The sequence below is a fragment of the Hemitrygon akajei genome, chromosome 8 (genome assembly GCF_048418815.1).
Source record: "Hemitrygon akajei chromosome 8, sHemAka1.3, whole genome shotgun sequence".
NCBI classification, from domain to species: domain Eukaryota; kingdom Metazoa; phylum Chordata; class Chondrichthyes; order Myliobatiformes; family Dasyatidae; genus Hemitrygon; species Hemitrygon akajei.
The window spans coordinates 142,217,291-142,235,304 of NC_133131.1; the positions used below are offsets into that span (position 1 = coordinate 142,217,291).

General features: G+C 39.7%; 1 protein-coding gene across 1 annotated transcript in view; it reads right to left on the reverse strand.

Moving 5' to 3' along the window:
* The window catches only part of LOC140732318 (kinesin-1 heavy chain), an 85,835-nt gene that overhangs the window by 31,548 nt on the left and 36,273 nt on the right, over window positions 1–18,014 (reverse strand). Inside the window, exons 6-11 of the mRNA XM_073054789.1 lie at window positions 16,491–16,546; window positions 16,312–16,399; window positions 13,520–13,644; window positions 11,406–11,510; window positions 9,046–9,191; window positions 608–756 (exon numbers count right to left, since the gene is read on the reverse strand). Coding sequence (XP_072910890.1) covers window positions 608–756; window positions 9,046–9,191; window positions 11,406–11,510; window positions 13,520–13,644; window positions 16,312–16,399; window positions 16,491–16,546 — 669 coding nt within the window. The remainder of the gene's footprint in view (window positions 1–607; window positions 757–9,045; window positions 9,192–11,405; window positions 11,511–13,519; window positions 13,645–16,311; window positions 16,400–16,490; window positions 16,547–18,014) is intronic.

The following is an 18,014-nucleotide window of genomic DNA, read 5'->3' on the forward strand; positions in this document are numbered from 1 at the left end:
ACAAAATCATATCCTGGTTAAACAGTTCCAAATCATTTCACATGATGACAAACTAGTTTTAAAAATTATAATACAAATGAGCAACAATGTTAACAACAGAGGCTTGCTGGACAACTATTTTTGAACAGATAATGACTTTGAAATCTTGAAGTCAATTTGCTTTGCCTGCAATGAGTCTCAAGTAATCATTAACATGTGGCTTCATAGGCTCAGGAATCAAAGGTTTTATTTCTTGAAATGTATCTGGACTTTCACCTTTGCCAAGAGATGGGATGATAGTAGGGTTAGAGCATAAGTCTCATGATGATACGCTCTGCATTTCTGTTAAATGACAGTCCAATGAATAATAGTCCATTTATTAAAAATGACCTCAAAAAATTGTTAAAGTTTCAACAAGTTTAATTTTGAGAGAATTTTTTTGTATTACAAAATTGAATGCTTTCTGGGATCAGAATGCCCTAAACATGACAATTGTTGATACAGAAATGCAAAGATCTCGAGTCTAAACTTAAAAATAATACTGATAATCTATCGCAAAACAAATTTAAAAGAACTTTGGAAGAAAAAAAATTATGAACTAGAGCAATTGACTTAAAAATTTGGATACCTTTTCGCCATCGATTGAGCTCATTTTCAAGCCATTGTATAGTATTTCTCAGCGTCTTGTTCTTGTCCTTTTCTCTCTCGTATTTCTTCTTCCATTGTTCTGCTGTTAGCTCAACATTAACCGTTACAGTATTCTTAATAGTCTTGGCTCTAAGAAACAAAAATGATTAAACTGCAAAACTTTTATATAATCCAGAATTCCTCAGACACATATAAGCTATACTCTATATTATCTTGTGGCTCTCCACTGGAGGTCAACCATAGATGCTACATCCTAGCTATCTATGTTATTGGTGCAGTGCTGTCTGTGGTTGACGAGACCAATGCGAGAGTGGCAGTCTCTATAAGTGATCTTAGCCCTACTGGAGATGCAGCATTCCTTTATATGGATTCACATCTTCTGCCACTTTCAGGAATTTTTCCTTGCCTGGCTTAAGGTGTTATTTCTGGGTGCTTCTGCACCTGGTGCAGCTGGCTGCCAGTTACTCCTAGACAATGTCGATGTCCAGCGCCTTCACAGTCCACTTGCAGATATCCTTGTAGCGCACTTGCGGGCAATCAGCAGTTCTCTTGCCTGAAACCCGCTCACTGAAGAGGATGGCTTTTGGAATGTGGCAATTCTGTATGTGGCAGACATGGCACAGCCAATGTCATCTGAGCACAGCATACACACTAAGGAGGCCAGCATGAGAGACAGCCTCGTCATTGGGTACTGTCTCTTCAGGAGATGCCCAAAATGCAATGAAGGCATCTTAAGTTGAAGGTTTTGAGCCTTCTCTCCTGCTAGGTATATTATCACACCTTTCATATTTGGGGCATTAATTTGACTTAACATTATTACATTTTGTTCATGATAGTTAAGACTCCATACATTTTTTTAAATGAACTTGCACCCAAATAGGGAGAAGAACCAAGAATAGGCATTCCCTACCTTCATCCTGGAAACTCAAAGGCTCAAGTGTTAGAAGAAATTTTCATTAAAACTAGTCATCTAGCCTTCAGAATATTCCTTGTTCTCCATCTGCTTCACCACTTTTTCCTGATGAAATCTCATCTATGCTACAACTTTAGACCTCCTGTAAATTTGCAAATGACACCACTAATTGTTGGCAGAATCTCAGATGGTGATGATGAAACATACAGGAGTGAAATGGATCAACTGGTTCAGTGATATTGCAACAATAACTTTGCACTCAACATCAGCAAGAACAAGGAACTGCTTGTAGACTTCAGAAAAGGGAAATCGGGAGAACACATACCAGTTCTCATCAAGGGGTCAACAATGGAAAAGGTGAGCAGCTTCAAATTCCTGGGTCTCAACATCTCTGAAGATCTATCCTGTGCTGTATTGATGCAATTATGACCAAGGCATGCCAACAGCTATATTTCATTAGGAATTTGAGACGATTGAGTATCTCAAAGACTAACAAATTTCTATAGATGTACAATGGGGAGCATTCTGCATCACCACCAGGGATGGATAATCCAATGCACTAAACTGAAAGAGTCTGCAAAGGATTGTAAACTCATCCATCATGGACATCTTAGAAACACAGAAAACCGACAGCACAATACAGGCGCTTCAGAGTGTCCTATAGACTTGGACACCAAGATCCCTCTGATCCTTCACACTGCTAAGAGTCTTCCCATTAATATTATATTCTGCAATCCTATTTGACCTACCAAAATGAACCACTTCACACTTATCTGGGTTGAACTCCATCTGCCACTTCTCAGCCCAGTTTTGCATTGTATCAATGTCTCACTATAACCTCTGACAGCCCTCCACACTATCCACAACACCCCCAATCTTTGTGTCATCAGCAAACTAACTAACCCATCCCTCCAATTGCTCATCCAGGTCATTTATAAAAATCACGAAGAGAAGGGGTCCCAGAACAGATCCCTGAGGCACACCACTGGTCACCGACGTCCATGCAGAATATGACCCACCTACAACTACTCTTTTGCCTTCTGTGGGCAAGCCAGTTCTGGATCCACAAAGAAAAGTCCCCTTGGATCCCATGCCTTCTTACTTTCTCAATAAACCTTGCATGGGGTACCTTATCAAATGCCTTGCTGAAATCCATATACACTACATCTACTGCTCTACGTTCATCAACATTTTTAGTCACACCCTCAAATTCAATCAGGTTCATAAGGTACAACCTGCCTTTGACAAAGCCATGCTGACTATTCCTAATCATATTATGCCTCTCCAAATGTTCATAAATCCTGCCACTCAGGATCTTTTCCATCAATTTACCAAACACTGAAGTAAGACACACTAGTCTATAATTTCCTGAGCTATCTCTATTCACTTTCTTGAATAAGGGAACAACATCTGCAACCCTCCAATCCTCCAGAACCTCTCCTGTCCCCATTGATAATGCAAGGATCATTGCCAGAGTTTCAGCAATCTCCTCCCTCACCTCCCACAGTAGACTAGGGTACATTTCATCCAGTCCTCGAGACTTATCCAACTTCATGCTTTCCAAAAGCTCCAGCACATTCTCTTTCTAAGTGTCTATAATGCTCAAGCTTTTCAATCCGCTTTAAGTCATCCCTACAATCGCCAAGATCCATTTCCATAGTGAATACTGAAGCAAAATATTCATTAAGTGCCTCTGCTATCTCCTCTGGTTCCATACACACTTTTCTACTGTCACACTTAATGCTCTCACATCTTATCCTCTTGCTCTTCACATATTTGTAGAATGGCATAAGGTTTTCTTTGATCCTGTTCGCCAAGGACTTATCACGGACCCTTCTGGCTCTCCCAATTTCATTCTTAAGCTCCTTCCTGCTAGACTTACCTTCTAGAACTCTATTATTGCCTAGTTTTTTGAACCTTTCGTAAGCTTTTCTTTTCTTCTTGACTAGATTTTCAACAGCCTTTGTACACCATGGTTCCTGTACCCTGCCACCCATTCCATCTCATTGGAATGTACCTATGTAGAACGCTACACAAATATCCCCTGAACATTTGCCACATTTCTGCCGTACGTTTCCCTGAGAACATCTGTCTCCAATTTATGCTTCCAAGTTTCTGCCTGATTTCCCCTTCCTCCTATTAAACGCTTTGCTAACTTGTCTGTTCCTATCACTCTCCAATGCTATGGTAAAGGAGACAGAATTGTGATCACTATCTCCAAAATGCTCTCCCACTGAGATACCCGACACCTGACCAGGCTCACTTCCTAATACCAGATCAAGTATAGCCTCTCCTCTTGTAAGCTTATCTACATATTGTGTCAGGAAACCTTCCTGAACATAGCTAACAAACTCCACCCCATCTTAACCCCTCATTCAAGGGAGATGCCAATCAATATTTGGGAAATTAAAATCTCCCACAACAACCCTGCTATGATTACATCTTTGCAGAATCTGTCCCCCTATCTGCTCCTCGATGTCCCTGTTACTATTGGGTGGTCTATAAAAAACACTCAGTAGAGTTATTGACCCCTTCCTGTTTCTAACTTCCACCCACTCAGTAGACAATCCTTCCATGACTTCCTCCTTTTCTGCAGCTGTGACACTATCATTGATCAGTAGTGCCACACCCCCATCTCCTTTGCTTCCTTCCCAGTCGTTTCTGAAACATCTAAAGCCTGGCACTCTAAGTTACCATTCCTGCCCCTGAGCCAACCAAGTCCCTGTAATGGCCACAATATCATAGCTCCAAGTACTGATCCACGTTCTAAGCTCATCCACTTTGTTCATGATGCTTCTTGCATTAAAATAGACACAACTCAAACCATTGGTCTGAGCGTATCCCTTCTCTATCACCTGCTTATCTTCCCTCTCGCACTGTTTCTAAGCTTTCTTTATTTATGAGCCAACCACCCCTTCCTCCATCTCTTCAGTTCCTTCCCCCCAGCAATTCTAGTTTAAACGCTCCCCAATAGCCTTAGCAAACCTACCTGCCAGGACATTGGCCCCCCTCAGATTCAAGTGCAACCTGTCCTTTTTGTACAGATCACACCTGTCCCAAAAGAGGTCCCAATGATCCAGAAATCTGAATCCCTGTCCCCTGCTGCAATCCCTCAGCCACGCATTTATCCTCTACCTCACTCTACTCCTATACTCACTATTGCATGGCACAGGCAGTAATCCCGAGATTACTACCTTTGAGGTCCTGCTTCTCAACTTCCTTCCTAACTCCCTGTAGTCTGTTTTCAGGACCTCCTCCATTTTCCTACCTATGTCATTGGTACCAATATGTACCACGACCTCTGGCTGTTCACCTTCCCACTTCAGGATATCGTGGATGCAATCAGAAACATCCTGGACCCTGGCACCTGGAAGGCAAACTACCATCCTTGTTTCTTTCCTGCATCCACAGAAACGGCTGTCTGACCGCCTAACTATAGAGTCCCCTATAACTGCTGCCAACCTCTTCCTTTCCCTACCCTTCTGAGCCATAGGGTCAAGCCAGAGGCGTGGCCACTGTTGCCTCCCCCAGGTAGGCCATCCCCCCTCAACAGTTCTCAAACAGGAGTACTTATTGTTAAGGGAGCCAGCCACAGGGGTACTCTCTAGCATCTCTTTCCCTTCCCTCTCCTATTATCCACTTATCTGTCTCTCTATCAGCTCCTCACTTTCCCTGACCAAACGAAGGCAATTCTTCAAAAAGTTGGCACCAATCATTAAGGACCTTTACCATCTGGGATACATCCTCTTCTCATTAGCACTATCATTACAGGAGCCTTAAGAAGCACACAAAGTGTTCAGAATAGCATCTTCCCCTCCACCACCACATTCCTGAATGGTCCATGTGCCAATGAACACTGCCTCACTAATATTTTTCTCCACTATTTATTTCTTATTGTAGCCAAGTAATTTTTTTTTATTTGTACTTATTGCTGCCACAAAACAACAAACATCACATGTCAGTGATCTAATTCTGACTTTGATTCAGACTTCACAATTCCAACACATTTCCTCTTGCTAATCTAGGTTATCACAAACTGGTGAGTTTCCTAAACTGCACTTTGCCATTAATCCAAAAACCCTGCCTTGATATAAATAAAGCCTTATTTCAAAATGTTCACTTTTATTTTCAAATCTCTCCATGACCTCATCCATGACCATCATAAACCACCTCCAACTCTATAACCCCAGAGACCACTCCTCCAGTTCTGAACTTGATCATTTGTGAATATAAGCATCTCTTTTATTCTGTGGTAAATAAAAACCAGAGTCTTTATTTACCACAGCCAGGCTACATCTGCACTCAAGATCTCTCTGCATCCAATATTTTTCTTAAAACTTAAATTTGACCAAGTTTTTGCTTCAATGGCTCAGTAGCAAATTTTGCCAGGATTCCCATAAAGCATATTGTTACCATTTCCATCAATAAATTTACCACACAGGTAGCTCATAAGCACGAGATTCTGTAGATGCTGTAAATCTTGGGAAAATGCAGGAGAAATTCAGCAAATCAGGCACCATCTATGGAGGGGATTCTTTCTGAGTATGACCTTCGTCTCATTAGGGACAAAATTTAACTAGAGATGAGCAAGCGTTAAATGCAAGTGATTGTGCAGATGCTGGAAATCCTGAGAAACACACAAAGTGCTGGAAAAGTTATTTCCCATGGTAGGGGAGTCTAGGACAGAGGGCATGACTTCAGGATTGAAGGATGTCCATTTAGAGTAGAGATGCAGAGAAATTACTTTAGTCAGAGAGTGCTAAATCTGTGGAATTTGTTACCATGAGCAGCTCTGGAGGCCACGTCATTGGGTGCATTTAAGGAAGAGATAGATGGGTTCTTGATTAGCCAGGCAATCAAAGGGTATGGGGAAAAGGCAAGGGAGTGGGGATGACTGGAAGAATTGGATCAGCCCATGATTGACTGGCAGAGCAGATTCGATGGGCTGAATGGCCTGCTTCTGCTCCTATATCTTATGGTCTTAAACTCAGCAGGCCAGGCAGCGTCTATGGAGGGAAAGGGTTGACATTTGAGCTTACAGCCTTCATTTCTTTATATTGAAACCTGCTAACACTTTTCAATAGGTTTTCAAGCCAAAGTTCCTTAAAATATGCCAAGTGATCCAACCCTATTCAATCATAAGCAAGAGAAAATTTGCAGATGCTGGAAATCCAATGTTGCGAGCTGAAACCCTTCCCTGTAAACTTTTCAGGGCAGTCATTGCTGGAAGAGACTTTGCAGTGTAGTAATCCAATCACAAACAAGAGAAAAATCTACAGATGCTGGAAATACAAGCTGAGCAACTCTGTTCAAGGGATTTTACAGTGCAATATAATAATTCTTGTTGCTTCTTTGGTTGGCACTATTAGTTTAGAGAAGTACAGTCGGCCGTCCTTATCCACGGGTTCTGCATGTGTGGATTCAACCAACTGTGGATCAGGAAAACCAGGAAGTTCTCTCTCCAGCACTCGTTGTTTGAGCATTGTTCGCCTCGCGTCTCATTCATTCGCTACTTGTGTTGTGAGCGAGAGGAAGGAGTTTAAGCCTAGTAAGGAATGGCTGGCTAGCTATGTAAAGCATTACAGCCTCAAGAACTTAAAAATCACAGGAGAATCGGGATCAGCTGAAGCTGAGGCAGCATCAGCGTTCCCAGAAGAGCTACTATGGTTGCGTCTATACTGAACATGTACAGACTTTTTTCCTTGTTATTATTCCCTAAACAATACAATATAACAACTACTTACATAGTATTTACATTGTATTAGGTATTATAAGTAATCTAGAGATGATTTAAAGTATACAGGAGGATGTGCGTAGGTTATATGCAAATACTACACTATTTTATATAAAGGACTTGAGCATCCACATTTTTTGGTATCCACGGGAGGTCCCAGAACCAATCCCCCGCAGATAAGGAGGGACGACTGTAATGAACATCTTTCAGTGGTAAATCAGCTGCTTGCAGTGACAGCAATTTATCAAGCTTGGAATTTATGGGCAACTAATTAGTTTGAAATTGTTAGAGGCGGTTGGAGACCATTACAAACATCACTACAAAAACTAATTTTTTTTTAAAAAGTGAAAACTTGAGTCACACAAATCAAATTTCCCCAATCAGCAGCTGATCCTAAATCGATCAGAACTGAATAAACTTAGATAAAAGTAAATTAAACGGCCTAGTAGTTTTACGATTTCTGGGAGATTTGAGTGTGCAAGTATGACTGGGGCAGCCATCACTGGGGGTAGACGCTGCATTGAGGCCAGATAGTGGACGGCGAACCCATGGTCAGCTCCATTACTCCATGCCAATTAAAGCATCAAGCAAGATTAAAATGTTGAGGATGAGTGCAAGAAACAAATCTGTGTTCAACACCATCTGCCTGTGCTTGACCGGTCTCCCTCTTTCCTTGCTACTTCCATTGGATGGGAAGTGCAGCAGTCTTGGGTCCCACAATGCGAGCTTCCGGAGCATTTGTTGCCCTGTAGCCATAAGGCTCCTGGACATGCTTCACGCACTTCAGTGCTGAACAGGGTCTGCAGCTGTGCACTCATTTTCGGGGACTCTGCAATTCATATTCCACATTTTTGTTTAATTTTTTAAAAACTTTTTGCATGATATGATCAAGACGTCAAGGCCGAAGAACAAACTGGTGTTCAGCTCACTATTCCGAGGTTTACTAGGTTCAGCACTGAACTAAATCCGCAGTTGTGGCCTGCAACCATTGGCACTCACCTCAGCACTGTACGTGCTCTGTGACTGCAGTTAACTTTTTTTATTGTTTGCACGATTTGTTCTTCCCCCCCTCGCCCATTTCATGTTATGTGATTTTTTTTTTAATTGGTTCTATTGTGTTTCTTTGTTTTGTGGCTATCTGCAAGGACAAATCTCAAAGTTGTATACAGTGATAATAAATGCTCTGAACTTTGACTGTATGGATATGTAATTATACAGAAGATAACTATAACATTGGTTTGTATTACTGAGATAGGAACAGAAAATGTTTATCCAATCTGTTTGTATCATAATAACACCATAAGACATAAGAGCAGAATTAGGCCATTTGGCCCATCAAGTCTGTTCCACCATTCAATCATGTCTGATCCTTCCACTCCCCCCCACCCCCAGCCTTATATTACTGTAGCCCTTTGCTGAATATAAACATATATTAGACAATGTACACCATGCAAACCATGATGATGTCTACATTGGAAACCATTCTGCTTTAAATGCCTCTAACTCTCAATATAGGAGATCTGCAGAAAGTAATGGAGGGCAACAGATATCTGAATGAATGACTTCACAGCCAACATTTCTATTTGAAAGTGAGAAAGACAGCAAGAAGAACTGAGTTCCACATTTGACTGTAATTAACTTGATTGTAAACTGTTAAACTGATGTCAATTTGTTCAAAATTTCCTGTCTTTGGAAACAATTTAGCAGGAATGATTGTTTGTGTTCTACCTTCCATTTCTACACAAAACATCTTAACTTGCAATTTCCTTACCTTTGACCAAACATCAATGTGCTTTTAGTCTCTGCTTCATTATAGGTTGATGGAGAACAGCAAATAACTATCGTTGTTCTGCAGTTACCACCCAGAGAATCCTGCAAGATCCTTGTCATTTTGCTGTCACGGTACGGTACATAAGACTAAAAGAACCAATATTTTAAAAGTATTACCCATGCGCAAGTAGATTTTTGTTAAGCAATTAACTGCTTTTTCATAGCAACTTTCAATGAAACAGTAATTTTAACAAAATTCATTCCATTTTCCATTCCAGTTTAAAATAAAGTAATCAAGCCTGGAGTGTTTAAGAATAAGAAACAGTAGCTGAATTTTAGTTGAACAGATGATGCATTTAAGGGCACATAAATAGATACAGGGCTTTGGAAGAAATTGGGTTGGATAATGAGATAAGGAAGAGCCAAGGAAAGAATGCAAGGATAGAAAAGGCAATGAATACATTGCCTATAAAATGTATTCTCCACTCTTCCCCCCCCCCCCCCCCACAGAAGTTTTGTTTTGTTGATTTACAACATTGAATCTCAGTTGATTTAATTCGGCTTTTTTGACACTGATCAACAGAAAAGACTTGTGTCAAAGTGAAAACAAATTTCTACAAATTGGTCTAAATTTATTGTAATTATTAAACAAAATAATTGATTGCATAATTACTCATTCCTTTCAAATCAGTATTTAATAGATGTACTTTTAGCAGCAATTATAGCCTTGAGTCTGCGTGGATAGGTCTTCATCAATTTGCACATCTGGACTCTGCAATTTTTCCTCATTCTTCCTTACAAAACTGCTCAAGCTCCATCAGATTGCTTGGGGATCATGAGGGAACAGTCCTTTTCAAATCTAGCCATAAACATTCAATTGGATAGAGATCTGGACTCTGACTTGTCTCTCCAGGATATTAACTTTGTTGCTTTTAAGCCATTCCTGTGTAACTTTGGCTTTATGCTTGGGGTCATTGTCTTGCTAGGGAAAAAATTTCCAAAGTTGTAGTTCCCTTGCAGACTGCAACAGGTTTTCCTCCAGGATTTCCCTGTATTTTGCTGCATTCATTTTACTCTCTACCTTCACAAGCCTTCCAGGCTTGATGTGATGCAACTTCATGATAGGGATGGTGTGTTTTTGATGATGTGCAGTGTTTAGTCTGATGGCTAAAAAGCTCAATTTTGGTTTCATCAGACCATAGAACCTTCTTCCAGATGACTTCAGAGTTTCCTACATGCCTTCTAGCAAACTCAAGCTGAGATTTCATGTGAGTTTTTTTTCCCGCCTAACAGTGGCTTTCTCTTTGCCCCTCTCCCATAAAGTTGAAACTGGTGAAGCACCCAGAAAACCGTTGTTGTAAGCGCCATCTCCCATCTCAGCCAATGAAGCTTGCAACTCCTCCAGAGCTGTCATAGGTCTCTGGTGGCCTCCCTCACTCGTCCCCTTCTTGCACGGTCACTCAGTTTTTGAGGACAGCCTGCTCTAGGCAGATTTACAGCTGTGCCATATTCTTTCCATTTCTTGACATTTGACTTAGCTGCACTCCATTGGATATTCAGTGACTTGGAAATTTACTTATATCCATCTTCTGAGCTGTGCTTTTCAAAAGCCTTTTTACGGAGATGTTTGGCTTGTTCTTTTGACTTCATGGTGTAGTTTTTGCCAGGATACTGTCTGACCAACAGTTGGACCGCCCAGATACAGATGCATTTTACTACAATCAATTGAAACACATTAACTGTACACAGGTGATCTCCATTTAACTAATTATGTGACTTCTAAAACCAAATAGCTGCACCAGTGATGATTTGGTGTGTCATATTCATGGAGGTGAATACTTATGCAATCCATTATTTTGTAATTTAGAGATCTTTGTAGAGATCCTGTTTTCACTTTGACACTAATTTTTTTCTGTTGATCGGTGTCAAAAAAGCCATATTAAATCCACTGTGATTCAATACTGTAAAACAACATGAAAACTTCCAATGGGAGGTGAATACTTCTTGTAGGCTCTGCAGATCATAGGATCCACATTTTCAAACTGGTGCACTCAAGTCTAGCAGCCAGGAGTGGGGGTGGGAATCAGTTTAAAGTCGTACAATGGGACAGTATAAATTTAAGAAAAATTAGGAAGGTTACCAGTTTAATTACAAATTATTAAAACTGAAGAGAAAAATGTAATAACAGTTTAAAAGATTTTGGTTATATTTAGTTAATTTTCCTTTACATATTGAGAATTCTGCTGAACCATCTTATTGCTTTCCAGGCCCATTAAAGTACTACAGTTTAGAAATTGTAAATTGGTTAATGAAATTTGCAATGTCTAAGTGCAAGAAACACAATGTATTCTTAATACTCACACTTGATTCTGCCAGAGAAGCAATGACATTCCCCAATGCTGACAAAGACCTGTTGATATTCTTGGCTTCATCAAGAACTGCGCCTTCTGCTCCAGTTTTACTAACCTAAGTGGGGAAAGTTTTAAAAAGTGACTGCATGAACATATTATCAACACCTTTACAATGATTCCTAATGTACTTTTTTTAAGTTCCTTATTCTTTCATATTATTTACTGTTACACCCAGTTTACTGTCACAAATTAAGCTGGCATGACAAACAAGTTTGGTCTTAGACTTTTGATACATAACATTGCTAATGAACAAACTAGTGTTACCAGGTAGAGCACATCTCACTGATGGCCCTTACCTCAAACAAGACAAGTGAGTTTTAAGTGAGAAGTATTTTAAAGTGACACAATTTTAATACTCAACTTCATTAGCAGTCAAATTTCATTTTTAATAATCATGGGATGCAGGTATTTCAGGCAGGGCCATCATTTATTTCCCCAACATTGGGTGCCCTGGGAAGTTGAGTCCTGCAGTCACAGGAAGGTGCTTTCAGAATGTTATACTAGCTTGAAACAACTAAATAATTGTCTCTGAAGTGGCTTAGCAAGCCAAGAGTCAATCGATGTGGAGTCACAAATGGGCATGACCAGGTAAGCATTGCAGGGTTCCTTCCCTAAAGAAAATTTAGCGAAACAGGTCAGTTTTTAAATAAGAATCTGATGGCTTAACAGCCATTTACAGAGACATTTTTTTTAATTCCCAAATTTTAACTGAATTCAAGTTGTCAAGAACTGATAGCTGGATCTTATTTGTCCAAGCTGCTGAAATATTCAGTTATGAGAGTGTTAAAGTAACACTTCCTTCTATAATGAGAAATAGATTTTTAACCAATAGCAGCATTCTTTTGAAAAACAATCAATACATCTGCAAATCAAATTTCTAAAGTCCGACAGTACTTCAGTACATTTAGGAAACAGTGCCAGCAAAGCATAATGATGGAAATTCACATCAGTTGGAAAACTCTGGTAATCAGGGGAGACTGTCTGTAAAAGTCAAAATTCTTGCAAAAATAATTCAGATAATTGTATTCTTGTTGGTCAAAATGGCTTTTCAAATCAAGCCCAGTGTACACATTACACTACATCAAATGCTTATCAGAATACTTACAAGGGTTAAATTAGACTAGGCTATATTTTAGAGACCAACAGAATTATAACCTTTTCCCATCTTTGCTTTACTTCAGTAATTTGCATTGACTCTTGACTAATTTCACCGAAACACTTGAACAGAAAGCTTTTCTCATCTCCTTTGGATACTCTTAACTCATGGAAATTAGCCTCCCCCTCATCAACTCTATAAACTGCCAGCACATTCAAAGACCCCACCCACCCTGGAGATTCTCATCTCTTCATTCTCCCACCTGGCACAAGATATAAAAATTTGTAAACACGTATCACCACATCAGCTTTTACCCCTCTGTAATAACACTAGAGAAATGTTGCTTATGTTAACATGGACTTTTTACCTCAAAAATAGCTGTTTCACTTTCTTCTGCACTGTGCTTTTGTTTTACCGCATACTAACTCAATATATTGTGTAAATGATTTGACATGTATGAATAGCATGCAAGACAAGCTTTTCATTACACTTCAGTACATGTGACAGTAAACCAAATCAATTTCTTGTGCAAAAATAGCTTCTGCAATGAATGACCATGTTCCTGGTTTCTCAAAATCATTTTAAACTTACACCTACGTCCACAGATAATTCCTTTCACCATTAAGACAACTTGATCAAAGCAACGTTTCTAAATTGCCAAAAAAATATTCAATTTGATTACTAGTATATATTTCTCAGATGCTTGAGACTATCAGCAGTACATTGTATTCAACACAGCTGAGCAGTAACTTAGTTTTGCTGCACAAATATTTATCAGATCTATTAAGTAAAAGCTGATACAACATAATTATGTTTAGCTTTTAACCTTGTTTTGTGGGTCATCTTACAATCTAACAAGTAATACTATCCACACTAAAATCACAGAAACTTTCAAAAGTTGCTAGATAATCCAATTTTTTTCTTTTGTTTTTACTGGGGAGAGAAAAAAAAAGAAAAAATAAACATACCTTTTCACTGCCTGCCAAGTCAACCAGATAAAGCTTGCCACTTAGCTTCTGCTCCGTTGCAGTGTTTTCTTGTTTGACATTAATAAGAAAGATACTGTGGCTACGTGAGCTGTGCTCATTCATATCTGAAATAGAAACAGATGCTACTGCTCAACAACTAGGCAGACTGCAGATCCTTAACATAAAAAATTAGGGCTATAATAGGAAGTGCTGGAAATTCCTACAAAATTAAGTAGTGAGAAACTGTTAACATTGAGAATTTACAGGATAGATATTGGTGACGGTTTCCAAGGTGGAAGACTCAAATACTAGAGGGGATAGCTTTATGGTGACGGGACAAAGTTTAAAGGAGATTTACATGGCAAGTTTTATTTGCACAGAGAGAATCAGATACACATAAATCGGGAGGGAATTGAGGGATAATAACTCTTCCTAAACCTGTCACATGCCAGCAGATAGACAGTTTAAATTGACATATTGTTGGGACAGACATTATTAGCTGAAGGTACTGTGATGTACTCTAGTTCAAATTGATAATTGATCATTGATTTGAAATAGTGAAGGTTTGTAAAGTCCTTAAAATGTTAATTTCAGTTCTTGACAGATGCTACTCAATCTGAATACTTTCAGTATTTTATGATTTTGTATCAAATTTCCACCATCTCCAATTTTTGCCTTTGTCTTTTTACTTATTCAGGCCTCTACTTTTCCAGGAAAGTTGGGAAAAAAGAAAACTGAGTGACGTCCAATGATGTCACAGAAAAGCATCATCTGCTGAGCTTCCCAACTTCAGACATGCAACCACAAATCCAAATGGATCAGCCACTCAATTAGATCAGATAGAGTATCCTAGCTTCTGACACCTAACCATCATTAAAAACACACAAATCAGAAGCAGTACCAACGCTCGTTGAATGCTATCCAGGGTAAAGTAGGCTGTTTGATAGTGGTCCACTATCAACCTAAGCAAAACAAAGGGATTTTCTCTTCTTTAAACACTCCAAAAGGGACCATTCCTTCTCTCACTGCTTCACGGTTCCATCTTCAATACACCCATCTTCTCATAACATCTTCAATGCCATTTCAGGAGATGCAACACCTACTCTTTCACCTCCTCCCATTATCCAGGACACCGAATGCTCATTTTAAATAAAGCAGCAGTGTATTTGTGCTCATCATTTAGCCTATTGCAAAATGCTTCTACTGATATGGTCTCCTCTGCACTAGAGATATCATATGCGGAATGTGTGACAATTTACAGAACTTTTGTAGTCTGTAAATGCGATCTGAGCTTTCCTTGACCTGCCACTGTGATTCCCTATCCCACTCTGAACTCAGTCTTTGACCTCTTAAAACATTCCAGCAAAATCCAGAGCTCGAGGAAGACACAACAGCAAACAACACTATTTAATGAAAGATAACACCACAAATGCAACATTTAGGAAATAAAATACTGGAAAACTCAGATCTGGCACATTTGTGGAAAGAGAAACAGTTAACATTTAGGTTAAAAATCCTTCATCAGACCCATGGCAAAAAAGTTGGTTCTAAGTTGCAGAGAAAGTGAGAAACTTTTTGATAACAGTAGATGGAAAGCAAAAATGTTAACTTTTCTGCTCAAAGGCTCTTCATCAGAACTTTGAGAGACAAGATCTCCTTTTCTTGGAAGAGAGGCCAGCAGACATCCATTGCAAGACAACAAATCCTCAGAGCTATCTCAAAATACTTCCTTCCACCATTCCATTATTCAGCACTATTCATATTCATCCATTTCTACTGCACGTTCTGATGACAAAAATGCTTCAGCAATGCCTCCCTTCTTCCCGAACCATGGCTTTCCCTTTAGCAGAATTGAAAAAGCACTTGACTGCATCTCAATTATGCCCTGCATCTTGGCTTTTACCCTTTCTCCTGAGCAAACGCTAGTCATTTGTTCAATCCCTGTACGGGCCAAATTATCTGGAAAGACAAATGCCCTTGAACAGAAAATCCTACAAAAAGTAGTGGACATGGCCTAGTCCCAGGACATGGCCTGGGACCTGGTAATGCTCTCGCCACCACTGAGTGCATCTACACGAAGCACTGTCGCTCAAAAGGGCCCCCACCATCCAGGACACGCTCTCATCTTGCTGCTGCCATCAGGAAGGTGGTACATGAGCCTCAGGACTATAACCATATAACAATCACAGCACAGAAAAAGGCCATCTTGGCCCTTCTACTCCATGCTGAACGCTTACTCTCACCTAGTCCCACCTACCTGCACTCAGCCCATAACCCTCCATTCCTTTCCTGTCCATATACCTATCCATTTTTTTTTTAAATGACAAAATCAAATCTGCCTCTACCACTTCTACTGGAAGCTCATTCCACACAGCTACCACTCTCTGAGTAAAGAAGTTCCCCCTCGTGTTACCTCCAAACTTTTGCCCCTTAACTCTCAACTCATGTCCTCTTGTCTGAATCTCCCCTACTCTCAATGGAAAAAGCCTATCCACATCAACTCTATCTATCCCCCTCATAATTTTAAACACCTCTATCAAGTCCCTCCTCAACCTTCTACGCTCCAAAGAATAAAGACCTAACTTGTTCAACCTTTCTCTGTAACTTAGGTGCTAAAACCCAGGTACCATTCTAGTAAATCTCCTCTGTATTCTATTTTGTTGACATCTTTCCTATAATTCGGTGATTAGAACTGTACACAATACTCCAAATTTGGTCTCACCAATGCCTTGTACATGCCTTGACTAACACAAGGTCATGCTGCACTTAAGTCAAAGAATAAACATACTTACTTGTAACTGCTACATGTCTGTTGGATTTTCCTTCATCAATTGTATCCATTACTTCATCAGGACTGCAAACAAAACGTTCAGTGCAACCCTGTATTATAGGAGAAGGAATAATAAAGTTAGTTTTATACACAAAAGTTTCAGAATATTATGGGAAAATGTAATTGATATATTTTACTTACCTTGACATAAGGGACTCTGTTTTTATCTTCATGGACAGAGAGATTGGTCTTGGATACTGAAAAGAAAAATATTCCCATTATGCAACATTTCCTATCATTAAGATAGTTATACAAATACAAGTGTACTTAATGACACTTTAATATTTGGTATTCATTATCTGAGTGTAAAATTATGGTGATACAGAGTCCAGATATTTTAAACCCCATAAGAAAGAACTGATGGCCTAGAATTTGCTTACTACAATGAAGGAAATTATTCTAACTTCAGAAATAAGTTCATGAACAATTAAACAAAAATTCAGAAGTTTCTACCCACGCAGCCTTCAGTGCAATATTTGATATCAGTGAATTGAAGACAATTTTGAACATATTCAATCTTTCTGGCCATTATTATAAAAGCCTGAAACGTTGAGAGAAGATGATAGTCTGTCTAAAGTGTACTAAGCCACAATATTGTGCTCACAACCCAGCTGGCCTTGAGAAGCTAATTTTGGTTGGAATTATGAAATCAAACAATTGCTACAACACAAAAGGCCAAAATCTAGCCAATACCTGTTTAAAAAACTGTAATCCCATCAGCTCAATTACCCTCTTCTTCTGTCATAGTTCTGCAAGTTATTCTTTCAGTGAAAGCATAGCTCAATTCCATTTCCTACAAAAAATGAATCCCAGATCCTAACTATTCTGAGGTGCTTCTCCGTGGATTGTCACCTTGTCATGACGGAGAAGCTTCGGTGGTCCTGAGATCCCGAGAACGATGCCATCTGGAGCTATGCTCCTGGTAGGGTCACCCATGGCGGTAAGGTCGAGGGTGAGGTCCCTGACAAAGAACAATCCAACCAAGACCTCAACCTTAGAACAGGCTGACGAAGTTACTTCGAACTCAACGGCTGTGAAGGCGGATGAAGGCTGCAACAAATCCATCAGCTCCAATCGCCGTGGTTTCCATGCCATTGGAATCAATTGGTTGATTTGTGAAGTATCGTGCGCTTCTTGGAGTGCAACATTAAGTACACGTTAAACAAATATATGCACAGGTGTCTTCGTTCTGTGGAAACGGAACGAAGACCATCATCCTCGACCTCGAGGGATAGCCATGATGACGATTCTGAGTTGGTTTGATTCATTATCACATAGCTCTACCAAGGTGACTATTCCATTCTTATTTATAAGAGACTCATTAAGTGATCATCAAGAATACCTTTTCCAAACACTGCTGTATTGCTCTCCCATATCAAAAAAGCAATACCCTCTTCTCCCCCCTCCACCCCTCTTACCTGTTCCTCTGTCATGCTTAAAACATCAGCATCCCACTAAGCTTCCATTCTGCCCTTTTCTCTGGGATGTTTGCTATGGCCACAACTTCCTAGTCCCTAGAGCATTCCGCCAACTGAGTTCATCCACTTTACCTGTTTGCCACGATTTTACACAACTGCTGATGCTTCCTATTTCAGCTTCAATTAAAAACAATGTACAATAGACAGCATTTCACCTTCCAGCTTGGCATGTTACAGTTCTCAGGAT